Here is a 22,583-nt window from a genome sequence, read left to right as displayed (position 1 = left end):
GGGCAGCAGTATTATACATTTATGTATGTAATTACATACACACTAAAATCATATTTCTTGATTTAATATTTCAATGAATAACATCATAAAAGAAGGAGGAGGGATGAGTTCTGTATCTTCAATACCTCTTGTGCACGTTGCAGGTGCCTCCACTGTTTACACAATACTCAGTTGACATTTAGTACTGTCAAAGTTATGTGTTTGCGTTGTTTAGATGTAATTTCATCCTTGTTCTGCACAGAACTTTATTTTTAATAGCTATTTGTTATTTAATGTGGCTTCATGCATCACAAATATTTCATAAATGCTGATGTTAGAAGAATAACACTGAAGTAGCACAAAAGACACAGCAACTGAAGAATAACATTATTCTTTGTGGTTGTGCCAACATTACTCCACAACAATAAATTAGCACATATTTATAATGGTATACATTAACTTCAGCGCTTTCACAGCCAATGTTCAACTGACAAAACTTCTTCACTGAACAAAATCACAAGTATCTTATAACTACTGTTAAATTTATTTTCACAGAAATAATAATTGGCACAATACTACATAAAGCTGTAAAATAATACAAAATGAAATACTTGGATCAACATACTCAAAGAACATTTCTGCAACACAATTTCATATAATTACATAACTTAATATTTACACATGTACAGAAAGGACAACGCTGAAAATTCTTCACAGTTCAGTTACAAGATGATCACTGTTCTTTGCTTTGGTGTCCTATCAGTCTAGCAAATAATCCTCAATGAAATGTTTTAATAACTGTTAAACTGTCACCAACAGCTCTTCTTAAATTGATAAAATAAGTTTTGATTTTGATTAACAAACACTGATATTATGTTTCATGATATGTCTACAGACAGGTAAACCAAAAAGTTTGTGTTTCTATTTTTCTTAAAAAAGGTCACTTCAACATTAATGATCCATATGTCTTAGATGGACAATTTTCATAGTTTTCAATACAATGATATCCTAGAATATTTCCTCACTCTGCATAAACTTGCAACATTATATCATCAGTCCTTAAGATGAATAACAGATTTCACCTTTATACTGAACATCATTACAGTATCTACAACTATCTTAAAGCACACAGAAAATTCAGATCTTACAAATGAAAAATATCATTAAAATGTGTAAATAAATGCCCTGCATCTGCTGATTTACTGTTAGGACAGATGAAATTACAAGTCAGCCTCAGTACACTACAATAACTTCACTTTCAATAGACAATAGAAAAATACAGAATTTTCTTGTTGTTACCAATTTAAATGTTAATTCGGGCACATTATACTGAATTATATAAACAAAAGACTGAATAAAAGCCACAATTTTTCCAAAATTATTTCACTGCTGCTTTCACAAAATGGGTTCACAGCCAGCACTGCTGTACCACATACACTCGGCAGGTTTATGTAATATTGTTCTCAATTTAATTAACACACACATAAAATTTTAAGTATGCACCATTTTCTGGCCACACAATGCCAAAACTGTAAACAAAATGACTGCAGGGTATCTGCAGGAGAATGTCAAATATATATTTTTCTATTGTAATTCACCATTGTGCTGCAGAATGGTTCACTGGACTTTCTTGGCTACCAGTTGTATTTTCGTCATCTTGAACATCAATTCAGCAGGCAAGAACAGTTTTACAGATATACAGATTAGCACTTCCAATGACATGAAGCTACCGACTAATTTCAATATTTTGATCTCATAAGAGCAAAGAGCATTACATTAAATGCTACAGTACAGTGAAAAATAATTGTTTCATAACCACAAGACAGATATCATTATCTACAGTAAGAAGTCTGTTTCTATGATTTAATCATAGTTGCAATTAGACTGAACACAAGTGATTTTGGTACAACATAAACTCCTTCTATCCTGTAACGGAAGTAACTCGTGCTGGCACTAATAACTATCACAAAACTTCTGCTGGAAATGTAAGTCTTACACCACAAATATACCTTTCTCTGAGTGATTATAAGGTTTATTACAGTCTGGCATTACTAAACTGTATTTGGTGCACTGTAACTGCCACTAATATGTGTAAATGCAGCACTTAATAAAAGTGCTAACTGCAGCAGTATTCCCAAAGAAAGAGTGCACAAGCATTCTTAAAATACATAAGTCATGCATGCATGAATAATGACTGATTTTCTTTGAACACATTTTGAAAAGCTGCAGGATGAATCACATGCATTGCATATCAAATGCCTAACATAAATTCACATTTAGTCATCAATTATGTGCCACAACGCAAGGGACACCTCAATATGCCTAAAATCAGTCTGAGTAACAGTCAATTAGAACATCAAAATCATGTGCTCTGTATTATAATGATTCAAGCATATCATTATTTGTGACAAAACACATTGGCCCATACATTAAAAACCTCTTAATTAGTAACCAGGTAGAGGCGTAACAGTATGGTATTGACAGCATCCCTGTCAAGCTAATGTTCACTGCATGCATTTAGAATTTCTTTCGGCAGGAATGGCAGCAGTTGTTATGGTAATACTTATACTTGCAGAGTCGAGCTTGTACAACAAGATGACAGTTTGGAAATTTGTCTACACAGTCGTTCCCTGTAACAAAAATGAATTCTCATACAGTAATGCCCACAATGAAAAATTTTTCACATGAACTGTCAAAATTACTAGCAGAAATAAATTTTGCTTATGAACATACCAACAGCTGCTGTAAAAATCAAATGAGAACTGAAATGATTTCCAGTGACTAAATAATTGAAAGCTTAGTTACTCAGAAACCCACAGTGTGGTATTTGATACAAATAATACCTTAAAGATAAAGGAAATAGTGATTACTTATCAGAAAATATAAATTAAAATCATGTAAATCCCTTGGTGTCCTAGTGGATAACAAATTAACATGGAATCAAATGTAGAGACAAGATGATAACATTTCAGACTTAAGTTTTCTTTGTATAAGTATCCACTTTGATGAAGCTCAGACACAGATAATTTTGCAAGATTTCACTCACAGATACCTAAATGACTTTGTGGTCCAACGCTACAAATAAAGAATAAAACATTTATACTGTAATGAAAGAATAATGACAGTATCGTGTGCAATCAATAAACCAACACATTATAGAGACTTCTTCATGTTTTTAGTCATTTGTATGTTGCTATCCATTTACAATGATCAGCCAGAACATTATGACACTTAGCTAATAGCTGGTATGTCCATCTATGACATGGATAACAATGACAATGCATCATGGCATTGAAGCAACGAGGCCTTGGTAGGTCGCTCACATCCCATATGTGTTCAATTGGGTGAGTTGGATTGCCAGCACATTAATTGGCACTCACCACTGTGTTCCTCAAATCATTACAACATACTCCTGGCCTTGTGACATGGCACATTATTGTGCTGAAAACTGCCACTGCCATCGGGAAAAATGACTGTCATGAAGGCACATACATGGTCTGCAACCAGTGTAGTATACTCCTTGGCCATCATAGTGCACTGAACATGCTACAAATGATCCCCAGAACATAGTGGAGCTGGCACCAGCTTGTCTCCATCCTACACTACAGGTGTCAAGGAGATGTTACCCTGGAAGACAATGGATCCGCACCCTCCCGTCGGCATGATGAAGAAGGTATTAGGATTCATCAGACCATGTAAATCTCTGCCACTGCACCAATGTGAAGTGCCAATGGTCATGTTCCCATTTCAGTTGTAGTTGCCGATGTCATGGTGTTAACAATGACACACCCACAGGTTGTCGGCTGCGAAAGCCCACCATTAGGAGTGTTTGGTGCACTGTGTGTTCAGATGCATGTCTGATGATACTTCTGCCACAGTTTATTGACTGTTATGTTTTAACAGTCTGCCCAAACGACATTTGACATCTGTCATGAGGGGTGGCCGCCCAACCCCAAATATCTGGATGTGATTTCACCTTGGTTTTTCGACGTGTTGAAGGTACTCAATACAGCACTCCTCGAACAACCAACAACATGTGCAGTTTCTGTAATGCTTGTGCTGAGGCTCTGGGCCATTACAATCTACTCTCAGTCAAACTAAGATAGGTTGCATGCCTTCTCCATTCTAAACATGGACAGGATACTCACTGAAATTACGTGCAACCTGTGTACTCCTGACTAGCAGTCATTCCTTGCCAACTGAAACTGCTATTGCCTTGTTGGGTTTATATCGACAGTAGGTCAGTGGTCATAATATTCTGGCTGTACACACTCTGAGGCAGAGAGGTTCTTGCTTGTCAGAGTGTGAACATTTGATTAATTTGCTATTTGAATTCTCTTGAAATCCCCCCCCCCCCCCACCCCACTTATGAGCCACTTAAACTGTAGTTGTGCATTCACGACACAGTCCCACAGTCTAAAGTAGTGCTAAAAATGAGTAGAACTCATACCTAAACTTGAAACTGACAGCAGTAAGATTTTTGGAGTAAATCTAAATGTATGTCAGAAGGACAGTCTAATGGGAAATGAAAATGGTGTATAATTGAACTGGACAAGAATTTCAGATCCACCAGAGTCACCTCCAGACATAACCAAAAGCTTCAGAAAAACCCTCAGCTCTCTAAAACATTATGTTCCTGCATGTTACCGCCATCACTGGAGGAGACTTCACTAATGCATAATGCTTTCTCTGAAAATTTCTTGGAACAATTAGTTTGGAAGCTCATTTATGATGAAAATATATTACATCTAATGGCAAAGAATAGACCTGACCTCTTTGAGAAGTTCTGCATTGAATTTGGTATCAGTTGCAGAAGTTGATTATTAAACTAAAAGAGAACAACTAAACCAAGTAGAAAGTCTAAAGTGTCCACTAATACAAATAGAGACGTCCAGTAATACAAATAGAGATGCACTCATGTCATACCTCAGACAGGAACTCGAAATATTTACCTCTGGGCAGGAAAATGTAGAGGAGCTGTGACTCAAATACAATCAAGCACTGGATGGGACGATCCCTCAATGGTAAATAATTGTTGTAATTAAACTTGGTGATTACTGCACAATATGTATAAACTGAAGCATATGGCTACAGTGAAAAAATGCTGAATGAAAAGCATTTTGCTGTTAAGAGGGCAATGCATGAAGCCTGCAATAAATACCGTAGTAGAGTCTTATAGAAAGATTTCTTACAAAATCCAGTATATGAGGGCTGTTCAAAAAGTATCCAGCTTTTATTTTTAAGTTCAGAATAAAATTAAGTTTTCAGTTGCAAATATATTTTTATTTCACCCATGCTGTTGCCACTGTTGGAAGTATTGCTCGGAAACCTATTTGGGTATGATGCACAGCTGTTCTGTCAAATGCTGCATAATGTCAAATTCTGCATAATGTCTTCCCTGTTCTGAAATATGGTCCCTTTCAAAGCCTATTTCAGTTTAGGTAAAAGCCAGAAGTCACTCAGTGTTAGGTCGGAGGATTTGGAGGCTGACAAACCAGAGCCATATTGTATTTGGCCAAAAAACTCTCGATTAATTTCGAATGATGCATGTGTGTGCTATCATGGTGAAGGTGCCAACTAGTCGCTGCCTACAAACAAGTCTGGCTGTTTTCATATTACTGCTTCATTAAAGCAATGTAGAACCTCTTGGTAGTACTCCTTATTGACATTAATATGTTCTTGTGTGGGCTTGTGATGGATCACACCACTGGAGTCAAAAAAGATGATCAGCATGACTTTCACATTGTTGTTGAACTTCTTGCTTTTTTGGGTCTTGGAGATGATGGATATCCCCATTACAATGAGTGAAACTTTGTTTCTGAGTCATACCTACTAACTCGGGGCTCATCACCAGTGATCAACCAGCATGTCCTGTGCAATTTCCAAATGAAGTGGCTTTGCTCAGTTGTTAGCAACTTTCACACAAATGTTGCTCAGATCCTCCTAGGGTTCAAATGTTCCATTAAAATTGAATGAATGGATTCAATATGAATTTTAACCTTGTCTGTAAGTCATGTGATCATGAATTGTCTATACTGCATCTCCAAGTCCTCTCTTTTGTGGATGTTGAGGGCCTAACTGAACGTCCTCACTCTTCACTGATGAGCGGCTATCTTGGTGGTACCCACTGCTTCATCCCCAAACACTTGTCAAACCTTGTGAGTTGTTTCAACTTGAGAATCACCAAGCTTAAATTAAAATTTGATGCAATAATGTTGTTCCAAATTTTCTGTCATTTTGCCCACAACACAAAATCGGATGACTACTGCTAACATGTGTTGACTTATTAATAGCTAGCCAGTGACTTGCAGTTTCTGCAGTCATGAAAAAAGTCAGGCTTGAGCACTACATATGCCTACAAACATAGAGATCATGCATGGCTCAACACCTTCATTGGTTTTATCAATAAAAAATAAGCTCGGATACTTTTTGAACAGGCTAGTATATGTAAAGTCTGTCAATGGCAGAAAAGTTAGTGTTCGGCAATAATGGATGACCTTGGAACTGAAGTTGAGTGTAGCTGAACTTCATTTTCAAATGTTTCTTTACTAAGGCAGATACGGTAACACTGGCCCAGTTTACTTCTTGCACCACTGCAGAGATGAGTGACATGAACAGTGGTGTTGAGAAACATCTGAAATAGTTTTAAAATTTTTTTTAAAAAAGCCTCTGGAACCCTATGGAATCTCTGTGATGTTCTGCACAAAATTTGAAGCTGAGTTGGCTCCATTTTTAGTCATACATAATGTAGACCAAACTGAACAAACACTGTGCCTAGTAGTTGGAAGAAAGCGTAGGTTACATCCATCTACAAGAACTGTAGTAGAAATGATCCATGATTCATTTATATCCATTTGTTGTAAAATGTTAGGATGTATTCTGAGCTCAACCATTATGAAGAATCTTACACAGAATGACCTCCTCCATGCCTACTAGTGTCGATTTCAAAAATATAGATCATGTGGCACTCAGTTTGCACTATTCTCACATAACATCCTGAAAGCCATGGATCAAGGAAATCCTGTGGAAAGAAGTGCTATGTGAAAAAAATCTACACAAGCACATGATCTCAAAGTGGTGTAATGACTGGAAATATGTTTTAAATGTACAGAAATTTAAAATGTTACTCTTCACAATATTCAGAAATGTAGCATCCTATGACTAACATATTAGTGAGTCATAATTTCAATCAACCAAGTCATACAAATACCTCGGAGGGGTGGCTCATATCACCAACTTTGGGGATATGAAATGGGATGATGAGTCATAGGTAAATCAGATGGTGGACTTCAGTCAGAGGTGTACAAATTCCCATTGCAGCCTGCTTGCCCCTAGCTCCTCTGCAACCATTCATGCAGGTCAGCCTGCCGCGACGTAAACACAAGAGTACGCATGTACTGAGGCGTAGTGGGTAATGCGACCGACTTGGGCTCCCGCAAGCCCGGGCTACCTGGGTTCCCGCAGGCCTGCCAAGCTTCACGGGACCCGCTCAGCTTGCTGCGCCTGACAACAGGTTGCGCTGTCAAGCTACCGCGACTAGAGTAGCCAGGTAGTTAGCCCGCAGTACATTTATCGCAACGGTGGGGGCAGCACAATAAATAGGTCGGACTTTAGTGAGATTGAAAAAAAATTGACAACTGGCGAATACATGCTGGTAACGAAACAGAGCACAAGTGCCCCATAGGAAACGTTTTCGTGTGTTTATGAGGCCGCTTCAAATAAATCGGTAGGTGTGTCTCAATGCAAACTATGGTTCAAATGGCTCTGAGCACTATGGGACTCAACTGCTGTGGTCATCAGTCCCCTAGAACTTAGAACTACTTAAACCTAACTATCCTAAGGACATCACACACATCCATGCCCGAGGCAGGATTCGAACCTGCGGCCGTAGCAATCGCACGGTTCCGGACCACACACCTAGAACCGCGAGACGCAAACTATGTAAAAAGCTCTTAAGTACTTATTTAGGAACCTCGAGTATGTTACGACATGTGTGCAAATTTGACAAGCAGTTCCCTCACTCCGGAAATTTCTTGAAAGAGGACAAAGATTTAGTGGCCGAAAATGGCGTCGAAATGTGTGCTAAGGACCTGAGACCATTTACCAGTATAGAGGGAGAAGGATTTCATGGTAACCCGCAAACGATGTCAAAATCTTTTGTAAGGTACTCTTTTCCATGCATTGTCCGAAATATTATGTAGACAGTAATGTTCCTCTTGATGGTCAAGTGTGCAAAATTTCTTCAAGATCGGAATAAAACTGTAGGTTGGTGTAGAAGTGTGTAAGTAAAGTACGCTCCGCCATGTACCATTCAGAATTTTAAGCAGACAGCGCCCTTCATCCTGCTTTGAATATCAAGTATGCCAAATTTCATCAAGATCGGAATAAAAACGTACAATTTGTCGAATTCCGTTAGGTAAAGTAACCTCTGCCATGCACCCTACGAAATTTTAAGTAGACTGTGACCTTCCTCTTGGTTTCAAGGTATAGTGTGCAAAATTTCATCAAGATTGTTTGCAATACAAACACACGGACACAATGAAAACACACTTTCAGTTTTACTCAAATTTTCCAATTTTTCGGTCGATTTTCGAAAAATTTTATTTCATAAAAACCTTGTCTTGAGACTTATGAACACAGCAAAAAAAAAAAAAAATTGCCGAATTGGTCCAGCCGTTCTCGAGTTTTACGCTTATCAACGCATTTGGCAATTCATTTTTATTTATATAGATAAAAAGCCCGAAATATACGCGTAAAGGAAGAATGTACAAATAAAACCCAATATTTTTTGACCTGAAATTAATATATATATAATGTTAGGGCTTGTCTTTTGGCGCTCAGGTAAAATAAAAACTTTTAATTAACGTTCATAGTACGACAATGAAGCGCTCAGACTGAACGGCTGCGTAGCGCAGCTCGGCAGTAATATGGGAAGGCAAGCAAGTTTCCCGCAGCCTGCCCGGGTTGGGTTGTGCTTGGCTTGGCTGGGAGTGAAGCAGCCTGCCCGTTCTGTTGACAACACGCGGCGGCCTGCCTGCCTGGCCACCGGGCAAGCATGGGCGGGTTAATAGGGGAACATGTACACCTCTAACTTCAGTTCATTGCTAGGACACAGGGATAATGTAGTTAATGATTTTTCTTTTGTGGGTGACCACACCCATGTACTTTTTGAAATATTTTTATTCATTTATTTCACACAATCACGATTTTGGATTTATAATCATTATCAAGGGCAATTTGAAACGTCTATGTTAACATCAGTAGATGTATGGATCTGATGAACTGTCAAATATACATTATAATTTGGTAATGTTTATTTGCTATGCCCAGTTTCAGCCATATCATGTCTTTGATATTTACTCATGTACAACTGTTTTATAAGACCAGATAAGTGTTATTTCTATAACGACATGCCATTTAGTCAGGTTGGAGACCTCAAATTGCCCATGAGAATGTCTATGAAGCCAAAATCATGAGTGTATGAAATAAATGAATACAAATGTACAGTCAAATGGTGGAAATTTCTTAATAATAATAATAATAATAATAATGTAATTAATCTACACACAAATAAGCTGCTTTATCACATGTGCATACCATCTTAGAATATTTCTTAAACTATTACTCAAGGGCTTGGCATGCCAAACAGGAATCACAGAGGATACTGAACCTATACATAGAAGGTCAGCTTGATAGATGACTGATTTGTCTGACTCAAATTGGCTGATGCATGAAAACAGAAACCAGGCATCCCACAAAATCCTACTCAGAAAGTTTCAAGAATGAGTATTAAGTGAAGAATCTAGGAACATACTTCAGCCTTCTATGTACTACTCCCACAAGGACCAAAAAATGAGATTATACTAATCACAGTGCATACTAAGGCATTAAGCAGTCATTCCTCCAACACTCCGTATGTAAATGAAAGCCAGGAAACCCTATTTTGCCATGCACTTCACAGTGGCTTCCAGAGTGTGTATGTAGATGCCATAGCAACCATCTAGAACTCTTTCAGATCAATGTTTCAATTTTTGTTTGGTTGGTAATGATTCACCATTTTGGCTTACTTCTTAAAGTGCTTTGTTTTACCATTTATTACCAGATCTGGATAATTTACCCACTGGAGTGGGCTGCATCAAATTTACAATATCATTAAATTACAATATAAATGATGTACAACATTAAAAATAATTTAAACAAATTAAACATTTTACCGAAGAATAATTTTTGTTCAACATATACATGGGCCACCCAGAAAGTAAGAGACGTTTTAAAATAAAAACAGATTAAAAATATGAAAAAAAAAAACAAATTTTATTACATACACTTTAAAGGTACACTCTTAAGCTGTTTCTCTATGTAATCACCATTCAGACTGAAGCACTTATAATATTGTGGTACAAGGTTTTCAATATCATCTCTGTAGAAATCTGTCACTTGCCATTGCAACCACTAGTTTACACAGGCACACAGTTCAGCAATCAGCATCAAAGCACTGTGCAGGGAGCCATGTATTCATTGCTGGGAAGAGGTGGTAGTCACTTAGTGCCAAATCTGGGTTCTATAGTGGATGATCAAGGATCTCCCATCCAAAACCCCATAGGAGCTCTAGGGTATGATTGGACGTCTGTTGTAAAAAAAAAAAAACACTTTTGTACTAAGATTTTCCTCAGACTTCTTTTGTATCACCTGCCTCAACTTTGTCAGTGTTGGCTGATACGCTCTGAGTTATTGTTGTACCATGTTCAAGGAAATGAACAAGAATCTATACTGATTCTATAATGAATTTGTGACTACTGAATTTTTGGCCAAGTTAGCCCCTCTTCTAATTATAATCTATCACAAATCCCTCAAACAAACAACCATGACCGGCTCTTGGAAAAAGGCATAGGTCACCCCCATTTACATGAAGGGAAGTAGAAGTGATCCACAAAACTGCCATCCAGTATCCCTGACGTCGATTAGTTGTAGAATCTTAGAACATATTCTGAGTTCAAACATAATGAGGTATCTTGAACAGAATGACCTCCTCAATGCTAACTAGCATGGATTTTGAAAAATCTATCATTTGAAACTCAACTCATGCTCTTCTCACATGGTGTATTGAAAGATTTGGATCAAGGCAACCAGGTAGATGCTGTATTCCTTGATTTCTGTAAAGCATTTGACTTAGCATCACACCTATGCTTACTGTCAAAAGTACAGCCATATGGGGTATCAGGTGAAATCTGTGACTGGGTTGAGGACACTTTGGTAGGGAGGACACAGCATATTATCTAGGATGGGGAGTCACTGTCAGATGTAGAAGTAACTTTGGGTGTGCCACAGGAAAGTGTGTTGGGACCCTTGCTGTTTGTACTGTATGTTAATGACCTTGCAGACAATACTCACAGTAAAATCAGGCTTTTTGGAGATGATGCAGTTACCTATAATGAACTGAAATACTGAATAATAATAATTTGAAAGAAGCTGCATAAATATTCAGTCAGATCTTGATTAGATTTCAATGTGGTGCAGAGATTGGCAACTTGTTCTAGATGTTCATAAATTTAAAATAGTGAGCTTCACAAAGTAAAACAATGTAGTATCCTATGACTACAATATCAACGAGTCACTGCTGGAATAGGTCAACTCATATAAATAGCTGAGTATAACACTTTGTAGGGATATGAAATAGAATTACCACATAGGTTGTCATGGGTAATCTAGGTGGCAGACTTTAGTTTATTGGTAGAACACTGAGGAAGTGCAATCAGTCTACAAAGGAGATTGCTTACAAACCACTCGTGTGACTAGTCCTAGTATATTACTCAGATGTGTGGACCTGTACCAGATAGGACTGACATGGGATTTGAACGCATACAGAGAAGGGCAACACAAATGGTCACAGGTTTCTTTCAGTCATGGGAGAGTGTCACAAAGATACTGAAGGAAATGAACTGGAAGACTCTTAAAGATGGATGTACACTATCCTGAGAAAGTCTAATAACAAAGTTTCAAGAACTGGCTTCTACGAATATACTACAACCCCCTAGGAACAGGAAGAAACCCTTATAACTGGTACAGTAGGATTTACCCTCTGCCATGCACCTCACAGTGGTTTGAAGAGCATAGATGTAGATATAGCATCAGTCCCGTAGAGTCCCAAAACACAGGAGCCATGAACTTTCTTGCTGACAGCATTTGCGGACACTTCCTTGGTTCCTTGTGACAAATTGTGTGTCCCCATTCCATTAACTGCATTTTGTTTCACAACTGACATGATTCGCCCAAGTTTGATCCCCAGTGAGGATACGATTGATAACTTTGTTACCATTTTTCTCGTAATCTTCAAGGAGGGTCATTGCTGCAGCCAATCTCTGTTTTCCTGTGGTCTTCGACTGGAAATTTGGAAGCCCATCTAGCACAAAATTTGTAGTAACTAAGTTTCTCCGCCACAACTGGAAGCACCAAATTCCATGAAATTTGGGGTAAATGTTGTAAAAATTCTGTAATTGTGGAATGACCATTTTCATGAATTTTGTCATTGATTTTCATCACCAGTTCATCAGTCACAAGGCTAGGGCTACTACTGTGGTCATCATCTTGAACACTGGCTTGGCCACTTTTAAAATCAATGCACCACTGCCTCACTTGGGTTTCACTCATTATCCCTTTTCCACACACATCACAATGTTCACAATAAATTTCAACTGGTTTGCAGTTTTTTGCCAACTGGGCCTAATCAAAGAGTGCACCTCACAAGTGTTGGGATTTTCTATTGCAGCACACATTCTAACACATCACAGAAAGCAAAGCAGCAGAAACAACGATCACACACTACCACCGCTGGATGCATACTGAGTGTAGGAACTTTATGGTATCAAGATGGTGGCTGTAGCCCTACCCACCACTGCAACATCTGTTGCTCTCTAGATAGCCCCTGTATTTCATCAGTAAGTGCTAAATTTGGAGAAAGTTCAAGAGACCCAGTTGAAGTCCATAGGCATTATGGTAGTGAATTGTACATAACTGTGCATGGTATATAGAAATTGGTCTGCAATTACTATTTTCAGTCTCTCCAGGAGGTATCCAGTATCTTGCAAACATACTCAGTGTAGCCATTCTGTGAAAGTTTGTGATCTATTACAAAACACAGCAACTTTACCGTTTCCACATGATCCATGCATTTGCCTTTGCTGAGGCAGAATGCCATATATATTATTTTCCTTCATTTATTTTGATCTTGTTTGAGATGACCCACTCCTTGGCATTCTGAATAGTGTACCTAATTCCAGCACTGCATGAGTAGAATTATTTCTTTTGTCAATAACAGTAGTGTCATTGCCAAATTGTAGTGTGTGACCAGCTTAGCTTAGGTCATTCACAAAAATGAAGAAAAGGAGAGGCATTACGATAGAACCTTGTGGCATGCCACGCTCAAACTTCTGTTCTGGAATGTTGCTCCTTGGACCAAAACAATCTGCCATCCGTTTACTAAGTAGGGCTCAAGGATAACTAGTGTGTACCTCCCACGACATTAGTATTTTAACTTTGTGGATAAGCTCTCATGGGGATGCACTCAAATGCTTTGCTGAGATCACATTTTGTGGCTGCCAGAGACTCTCTCTCCCCAAATTTCAGTTTCTTTTGTGTTAATCAAGACAGTTTCAGTAGTAATTGTGGACTTTCACTTTCAAAAACCATGTTGTGCATGACAGAACAGATTGTTTTACTCAAAGTGGTTTCAAATTGGATTTTAAAAAACAGATTCCATTACTCCGAGTAGATTGAGATTGGTGTATAACTTGACACTTGGCAAGTGGGCCTCCCTTTTTGTAAATTGGTACTAGCTAGTTTCAAGAAGTCTGAGATTTCTGTGGCTAAGCAATTGTTTACTGCTGTAGTTAATGGATGGGATATTTCTGGATAATTTTCTTAAGGATGGTACAGACCATCCTATAAATATTTGCACTCTAAATGTTTATATGCTTTCGCAATTTTCATTAAGACATTAGGTTGCACTTTCTTTCAGGTTTCCTTTTTGCAATGTGTTTTATTAATTACAATAGCAACAAGATACAAACACATATCTGGGATTTCACCTACAGTATGTTCTGTCACTTTAATAAAGTAGCTGTTAAAATCATTGGGTCTTCAAGCTTTTGAGGAGGAGGTCTGCTTTTTCCTGTGCTCGGTCACTAGATTCCAGGCTGCCTTGCATGTCTTATTGGCTTCGCTTAAGAATCTATCATTTTGTTCTTCTTTGCTTCCTCTACTTATTTCCTGTAAGGTTTTTTAGACTGTAAGTAATTACTGCCAAGCCAAGTGTTAAGTTGCAAATTCTACGTGGCTGCATAGGAAGGGTCAATCAGGATTGCCACAATCCTTTTTAGATTAGCTATTTTCAGTGTCCAACATGGTACAAATGTGTGCAAATTATTTGGCAGTTTTTGTCTATTTTTTTTATTTTACCATGTAACTCTTAGGTATCAGTGGGAATGTATCAGCAAACTTGGTTTTCAGTGTCAGCATCACTAGGTACCATTTCTGTAATTTTCTGCTGACAGTGCAGCACAGAAAGCTCTTTATTTTCCCTTTGCGATAACACTTGTGTGGAACTCATAATGTGAATGCCATGTATTTGATTACTGATAAATATCTTCATTTGTAGCTTCTTAATTTGTGCACTTTCATCAGCCAGCATTTCTTTTTCCAAAAGTGTTATTAATAGTAAATGTCCTGCTTTTCAACATAATATAGACATATTCACATTTGGTAGCCTACAAAAATGTCTTTTGTTATTGGTACATTATATAAGTTTCACATTTTGTTGCCATAGTGAACAGCACTTTTTGTTTTTATAGGCTAGAGCTACAGTATAATTACTACCAGCATTTTGATGTCGTCTTATTTTTACTATCTTAGCTATTCCCTAACCTTGTGTGTTCGAGTCATCAGTTAAGTATGTAATTGTACTCATGCTATTGGTTGTATTGTGTCTATAATATAATTTTTAGCATGATGACAAAGCTTTCTGTATATTTGGCATACGTTGTGATTTTTTGGTGTTGATTTTCAGTATATGATAAATACACTGCTGGAAAAAAAATTGTACGCCTGCTAGGACAAAGTTGATTTTGATCCGATGACAGCATATACCGCTTGAGGGACAGTAGAAGTACTGATAATGGTTTCAACATTGTCCATCAATAGTGGCACAGCTGCCAGAGCACAACCTGTGTCTACTCTTTAATAGGGAATGCTCGCAGCCAGAAGGTTCAATGTGGTGTTAAAGTGTGAAGCAAGCATGCAATCATGCCACAGAAAGGCACTTGTGCTTCCTACGGACATATGAGAAAGTTTGAAAGGGATCAAACTGTGGCCTTCCAAGTGGCGAGATGATCGTTTTGGAGAATTGCCATACAAGTTGCATGCTGCGTCAGTTGTGCAACAATGCTGGTATTAGTGGTCATGTTAACACACCCGTAAATAAGGTGGATATCCACGCAGCACAGATGCCCTCCAGGAGCATCATATTGTAAGGTCAACAGTATCATATTATACAGCTACTACAGCACAAGTAAGAGGGATTGTGAACCCAGGTGTATCAACACAACTGTTTATTAGCAGTAGGACTACGGGCATGCACACCTCTTGCCCATCTTCCCCTCACACCTCTGCATCAAGGTGCACGGCATGACTGGTGCCATCAGAGAGAATCACTTGGAAGATGGGATGGTACACCGTGGTCTTCAGCGATGTAAGCAGATTCCACCTGCACACAAGTGATGGTCATTTGCAAGTACAATGTAGACCTGGTGAGTGCAGTCTCATAGAGTGCAGTCTCATAGAATGCAGTCTCATAGAGTGCAGTCATGCAATAAACACTGGCCTCAGGCCTTATGGTCTGAGGTGCGATAAGCTACAGCTCTCATTCACCTTTGGTATTTTTGGAGGGGACACTAAACAGCACTTGCTATGTGCAGATTGTCATTAGAAAAAATGGCTCTAAGCACTATGGGACTTAACTTCTGAGGTCATCAGTCCCCTAGAACGTAGAATTACTTAAACCTAACTAACCTAAGGATAGGACATCACACACATCCATGCCCGAGGCAGGATTTGAACCTGCGACCGTAGCGGTAGTGCGGTTCCAGACTAGCGCCAAGAACCGCTCCGCCACTCCGGCCGGCAATTGTCGTTAGACCCATGCTTTTGCCAGTCTTGCAATAGGAATGTGATGTTTTGTTCCAATAGGATAGTGCTTGCCCACACACTGTACCTGAAACTCAACATGCTCTGCAAGACATGCAATAACTTCTCTGGTCAGCAAGATCTCTGGACTTGTCTCCAGACAAGCACGCGTGAGATATGATGGGATGACTCGTGTGACTTTTCAACCAACAACTCATACAGAATTATGTGAACAAATCAAGCAGGCATGGAATAACATATCTCGGGACAGTATCCACCATCTGTTCGATCAATTGGGTGCTCAAGTCAGCACACGGATTGCCTCCCGTGAAGCCTACACCGCATACTAATATGTGTGTTTCAGCATGCTTGTGCAACTGATCTATAAATGTAATAATTTCATGTACTCCACACGCACTGTTCCCACAATAAATTTTTAGTGAATTGGAAACATCTAAAAGAGTGTACTAATTTTTATTTCCAGCAGTGTAGTTGTAGTGTGTTTTGTTACTAGGTGACATATTACACATACTGCAGTATCCACAAGCACCTAGATTGCAGTGTTGTTTTTTGTTCTCAGGTATCTGAGTTTTTCAGTGCTATTAATTCAGCTATACCTATGCTTGCAGGGGTTTCCAATTTGATCCCTGTCGCTTTCTGATAGAGGGAATCCCACATATTACCTGATAAGTAAACCAGTGAATTAATATGTCAACATTACCATATATAACACAGGTGTCAGCCTGTCTATGGAGTGTTTTGCAGAGTTTTTCATAGGTCAGAGATTTATCACTGATGACAGTGCATGATTCAGGTTTTATGACCAATGTGAGATGAATATTTTGGACATTTCTCCAGATAATGTTCCACTTCAATTGAGTATATTTTTCTCAGAGTTGCTTACAGTGGACTGTTGCTGCTAGGATATTATAAATGTCTCATTCATTAGTAGTTTTGGTATGGGAATGAAGTGTTTCACGACGAGAATGTTTTACATATAGTAGTTTTGGTATGCCCACCCTGCTGTTTATGTATGGTAGTGTTTCCGGAAGTAAGGATATAAAATGTTAATTTAGCTAGGTTACTCAGTGGTGTGGTACTTCTTGGCTTACATTTGGTTATCAGATTTTGGATTAGACTTAGACTTTGCTATCTGTTTTTGTATGAGGTTAATTAAGAGTGTTCGGTGTTTAATGTCGCACGCTCACAAGATTAAGGCCTCCTTTTGCAACTGGTAGAATTAATTCATCAAACTGTACTTTTAAATATACTGGCACTCAACATCAACCAGCAAAAGCCTCATTGGAATTTGTTGGCCCAGGGAAGTGGGATAGGAAGGATCTTCACCATGTAGTATAGTTTACTTGCTAATGATATGTATATGGTGCTTTCAATTTTTGACGGAACTCCAGTTCCCAATTAGAATGAAATTTCAAGATGGTTCTTATTAAGTTTAATATATCTCTCCAGCTGTAAATTATCTGAGCTGGAAGTCTGTTGAGGTAGAGGCCAAGTGACATACACAAAGTGCTCGTTTTGCACCAGTCCACACTGTAAGTAATGTTGATGCCTTGTTCGATGTTTAACAGAGTCATACTCTTTGTCCTGTGCTTGGCACCTGTTGCTGTTCTAAGAAAATGTGTGAGATAGGACACCCTTTCCTCATGGACTGAGCAAAAAAAAAGAGGAATATCATAGAAGCAGGCATGAACATAAGACCTTATTTCATGTGGTGTTTGTAATAGTTGTTGAGATCCGTCAGCAACTTTGTTGATCATCGTGCATTGTACCATTGTACTGAATATAAAATATGGTGGAGAGGCACATTTTCATCTTTGGCCATGTCTTTCAGTTTTGGATCTGATAATAATGGCTTCCAGGTGGTGTCATTTGACATTCATTATTTTGGGTTTGTATCTTTTAGTTTTGCATTAAGTGTCAGCATTAAGAACGTTTCCACTTTGTAATTCTCAAAGACATTGGCAATAAGATTCCACTGTCTGATTTTGCTAGAAATATTGTCATGAATGTTTGATAATAGTAGTGTTGGTTTGGTATAACAGAATCACAAATCCAGAGCACTGGCACTTATCTTTACATTGAAGTGTCTGCTACTATTTCTGTTGTATCAAGTCATTGAGAAGATGTATATTGAGCTTCCAATATCCTCTGCCATGGTATATAGCCTGCCAATATAAATTAGTGTAACAATGGTAGGTACAGTAATCAGAGATATTAATAGTGGCAATGTTATAGTTTATGATTTTGCTATCAAGCTCAGGTGGAACGCAGAGACTGTCTAACCTTCTTGCCAAGTCAGCACATGTAGCCATATAAAGTAGTTTCTCCTAGGTGTAACTTAGGCATAATCCATGAACAAGGTGTTTTAGTTCAGGATACATGCTCAGATTTGGAATTTGACCCTTACTTCAAATGATGCTGCCAGTAATTAACCCCAGATTATTCACACAGAAAAAGGCTGCTCCATGTTGACAATTGTGTCCTCCAAGAGATACATAGGGATATAAAATCTGAATGTCATTAATATTCACACTGATACCTCTACCACTTAAAAGATGTTGAATATTGTGATGTGGAATACCATCACAAATTAAAATGTCAGTTCCATTTTTGCTATCTCTACAGAGATTAAGAATGTGTTTGTACCCTGGTATGTTGAAGCCTTCAGTTGAAATGTCTAGTAGAAATGCCTTATCTACTCCAGTTCAATGCAATAAATCTCTAAGGCACCTAAATTTGACTTCAGCTATATCCAATTTATGTTGACAGGGGATCAACCACATTTATTTTTTAATCCCAGCTATCTATGTTTGTGGTAAAGGTGGCCAGACAGGCATCACCTCTTGTAAGAAGTGTTTGCTACAAGGAGCCCATAAATGTTCACCAAATTCAGGAAGTTCTTTCCTTAGCACTTCTGCCCCCTATGTGTATATCAAAATCATCACATAATACTCCTGTTGATGTACAACATGTCAACTGACAACAGCATTCCATTTGCATCATAAAGTATTAAAAATTTCCATTTCGCGAATGGAGCACAGAAACAAGAATCATGTTTATATCTACTGACTCTAAGGAAGTCAATTTTAAACGTAAATCTGTGCACAAATTCTTTAATTCCATTCATGATTTTCTGTCACAGATGTCACTATTCGTAGAAACTGATGGAAAGTCACTGAGTAAAACATAAGTGGTTTCTGGTGTTTCCTCAAGGTAGTTTTATAGGCCCTCTGTTGTTTCTTATCTACATAAATAATTTAGGAGACAATCTGAGCAGCCATCTTAGGATGATGCTCGTGTTTAAGGACTAGTAAAGTCATCAGAAGACCAAACAAATTGTAAAATGATTTAGAAAAGATATCTGTATGTTGCAGAAATTGGCAATTGACCCTAAATAACAAAAAGTTTGAGGTCATCCACATGAGTGCTACAGGAAATCCATTAAACTTCAGTTACACAACAAATCAGTCTAACTAAATACCTAGGAATTACAATTACAAACGACTTAAATTGGAAAACACATAGAAAATGTTCTGGAGAAGCTGAACCACAGACTGTGTTTTATCAGCAAACTATTTAGAAGAAGCAACAGATCTACTAAAGAGAAGCTCACACTACACTAGTCCATCCTCTTTTGGAGTACTGCTGTACAGTGTGGGATCATTCTCACACACAATTAATGAAGTACATTGAGAAAGTTCAAAGAAGGGCAGCATGTTTTGTGTTACTGACAAATAGGGTAGAGAGTTTCATGGATGTGATATAGGATTTGGGGTGCACATCATTAAAACAAAGGTAGTTCTCATTGCAGCATGATCTTCTCACAAAATTTCAGTCACCAACTTTCTCATCCAAATATAAAAGTATTTTGCTGATGTCAACCTTCATGAGGAGAAATGACCATCATAATAAAATAAGGGAAATCAGAGTTTGGACGGAAAGGTATAGGTGTTTGTTTCTAATACTGTTGCTTTGAATGGCCTCTGGAATAAAAACTGCTGTAATAGAACTTGATGGGCCCTTTGGAACTATTCATTATTTTATCCTATAGTTCAAAGTCAACATCAATTTTGAAACTGCTATTTAGGGCTACTGTATGTAGCTTCTCCATTTTGAAGCTACTGTACACTGGAAAAGTATTTTGAAGAAAGCTATTTACATTTTCAGTTGTTGTTCCATTTTTAACTTTGTTCAACTGGAATCACTGAAACTACTTGCTGCTTATATAGCAGAATGGGTCTTTTGATGGTTTCATTCCGTTTGTGCCCCTGAAGCACACTTTTATATGACTGTTTTTGCTTTGCAGGTGTGTTTACGATAGTCTTCTTAAGATAACTTAAAGCTAAAAAACAACTTATTTACCAGCATCACATTTTATATGGTCACTTTTAAGTGTGCTTAGATTCATAAATTAACATTAAAAAACAAAAATTGCATACCTTTGTGATGAACTTCATCAGCACCATTGTTATCTGGAATAGCCTGGTCATTTACACCATTGTTCTGCACTGGGTTATCATTTGACTTAATATGATGTGTGCTTCCTCTTTTTTCTGTGTCACCAGATGTCACTGTAGAATAAATTCTCAATATAATTATTTTCCATTACTAAAAATAAGTACATGAGTGACATGAAGATGTAGAAGAAAACATTCCTCCATGTCTGGTTAATGTAGATTTGTCTTATCGTGTGTTTTGAGGGTAAACAGGTCATTAAATATGACTGCAGAAGCAGTGTACAAAATCCAAATACACTTTCTGGAAGAACCCAAGGTGTGTTCCAAGAAGAAATGGTATACATAAGAGATAAACCTAGTGGCTTAGAACTATTACACATAAGAAATAAATGTTTGGTTTAAGACCATTGTACAATCATGTTGTTGATAATGCTGCTACTTCATTCAAATTTAGCATAATTTTATCTTCAAAGTCTGTATTATTTATAAATGCTCCAACAACAAATACATGCTGCACCAACACACACACACACACACACACACACACACACACACACACAGAGAGAGAGAGAGAGAGAGAGAGAGAGAGAGAGAGAGAGAGAGATCAATGTAAAAGAGATTCTAATTTTTCAGGTAGAAGAATAATCAAGAAAGAGAAGTACAAAGACAAGGGATACAGAATCTGAGACTGAAGTGCAATGAGTCCCAGCAGATTACAAAAAGTTATTAGTTTCCCCACATGCTGTTTCTGTTACTGGTCATGTAATTAATGAAAAACCACTCCAGTCCGCTACCAGATTTGTCCTCTATAATAGGCCATTATCAATTGGATCTGAAAACTGCCATAAATATTATAGATGTATAAGGGGTGAACAAAATGTGGAAACAAAAAACACAACACATTACCATGCTTACTATAGTATATAAAAACTGTTGGGTTTCAATACAGCTTCCAGTAGTCCTGGAATGGATAGATAGAGGTCCTGTATGGTTTTAAAGGGAATCTTATTTCATTCTTCTGCAAAATAGTGCCAAGTGCAGATACTGATGATGTTATGGATAGTGATTACACATCCTTCACTCCAAAGTAGACCACCAAAGACACAATAATATTGAGCTCTGGTGACTGTGGTTGCCAGGTGAGATGCAACAATTCATCCCCGTGCTCACAAAATCAGTCCTGAAAGACACGAGCCATGTGAACAGGGGCCCTATCCTCTTGGAAGACATCATCACCATTGGAGAACAAACATTGTACCATGGGATGGATCTGGAAGTAATACAGACCTGCAGAGTAATCATGGGGTTCATTAATAGCATGATATTGGTGCCTAAATCACCACTGAACCCCTTCCCTGTTTCATTCTTGGGACGCAAAATAGTCAAAAGTTGTAAACTGCATGAAACAAGATTTGTCTGATCAAATGACTTTCTTCCACTGCTCCACAGCCCAAGTTTTATGGCTTCGGCACCAATTTTTTCCTGGTAAGGGCATTTGCATCACTAAGTGGTTTTAGAATTCTAGCTTGCCTTGCCAATCCTTGTTTCTGGAGCTCCCTTCATGCTGACAGCTTTCACAAGTATGATATTCAGGTTTGCAGTGACTTCCGCAGCCCTTATTTTTCATCACAACACTCTTCAATGACCATGTGTCACAATCACTTGACACACACTTTTGTCCACTTAGTGGATGATGCTATCTTTGATATGGTGCCTCTTGAAATACCAAACACTTTGGCTACTTTTGTTACAGAGGTACCCACCGAATGAGCACCAACAATTTGCCTACATTTGAATTCTCATATCTTCATCATTATGTGCTCGCAACCACACAGAACACTGTTCTGACAATGGCTGAGACATACAACACATTGAGAACATTACACAGGTAATGTCTGCAGTCAAATAAAATAGTGCAAACAGCAGGCTCAGCTAGCATCTTTATTCATG

At 38.1% G+C, this 22,583-nt stretch overlaps 1 protein-coding gene across 1 annotated transcript in view; it reads right to left on the bottom strand.

Moving 5' to 3' along the window:
- Positions 1-500: 500 nt before the first annotated feature.
- Positions 501-22,583, bottom strand: part of LOC126484166 (ADAMTS-like protein 4) — a 755,922-nt gene continuing 733,839 nt past the window's right edge. The window contains exons 13-14 of the mRNA XM_050107569.1: positions 20,616-20,747; positions 501-2,609 (exon numbers count right to left, since the gene is read on the bottom strand). Of these exons, the coding sequence (XP_049963526.1) occupies positions 2,497-2,609; positions 20,616-20,747 (245 nt within the window). The 3' untranslated portion in view covers positions 501-2,496. The remainder of the gene's footprint in view (positions 2,610-20,615; positions 20,748-22,583) is intronic.

This window comes from Schistocerca serialis, chromosome 6 (assembly GCF_023864345.2).
Source record: "Schistocerca serialis cubense isolate TAMUIC-IGC-003099 chromosome 6, iqSchSeri2.2, whole genome shotgun sequence".
NCBI classification, from domain to species: Eukaryota; Metazoa; Arthropoda; class Insecta; order Orthoptera; family Acrididae; genus Schistocerca; species Schistocerca serialis.
The sequence above is the reverse complement of the archived record's forward strand: the minus strand, read 5'-3'. Positions and strand labels throughout refer to the sequence as shown.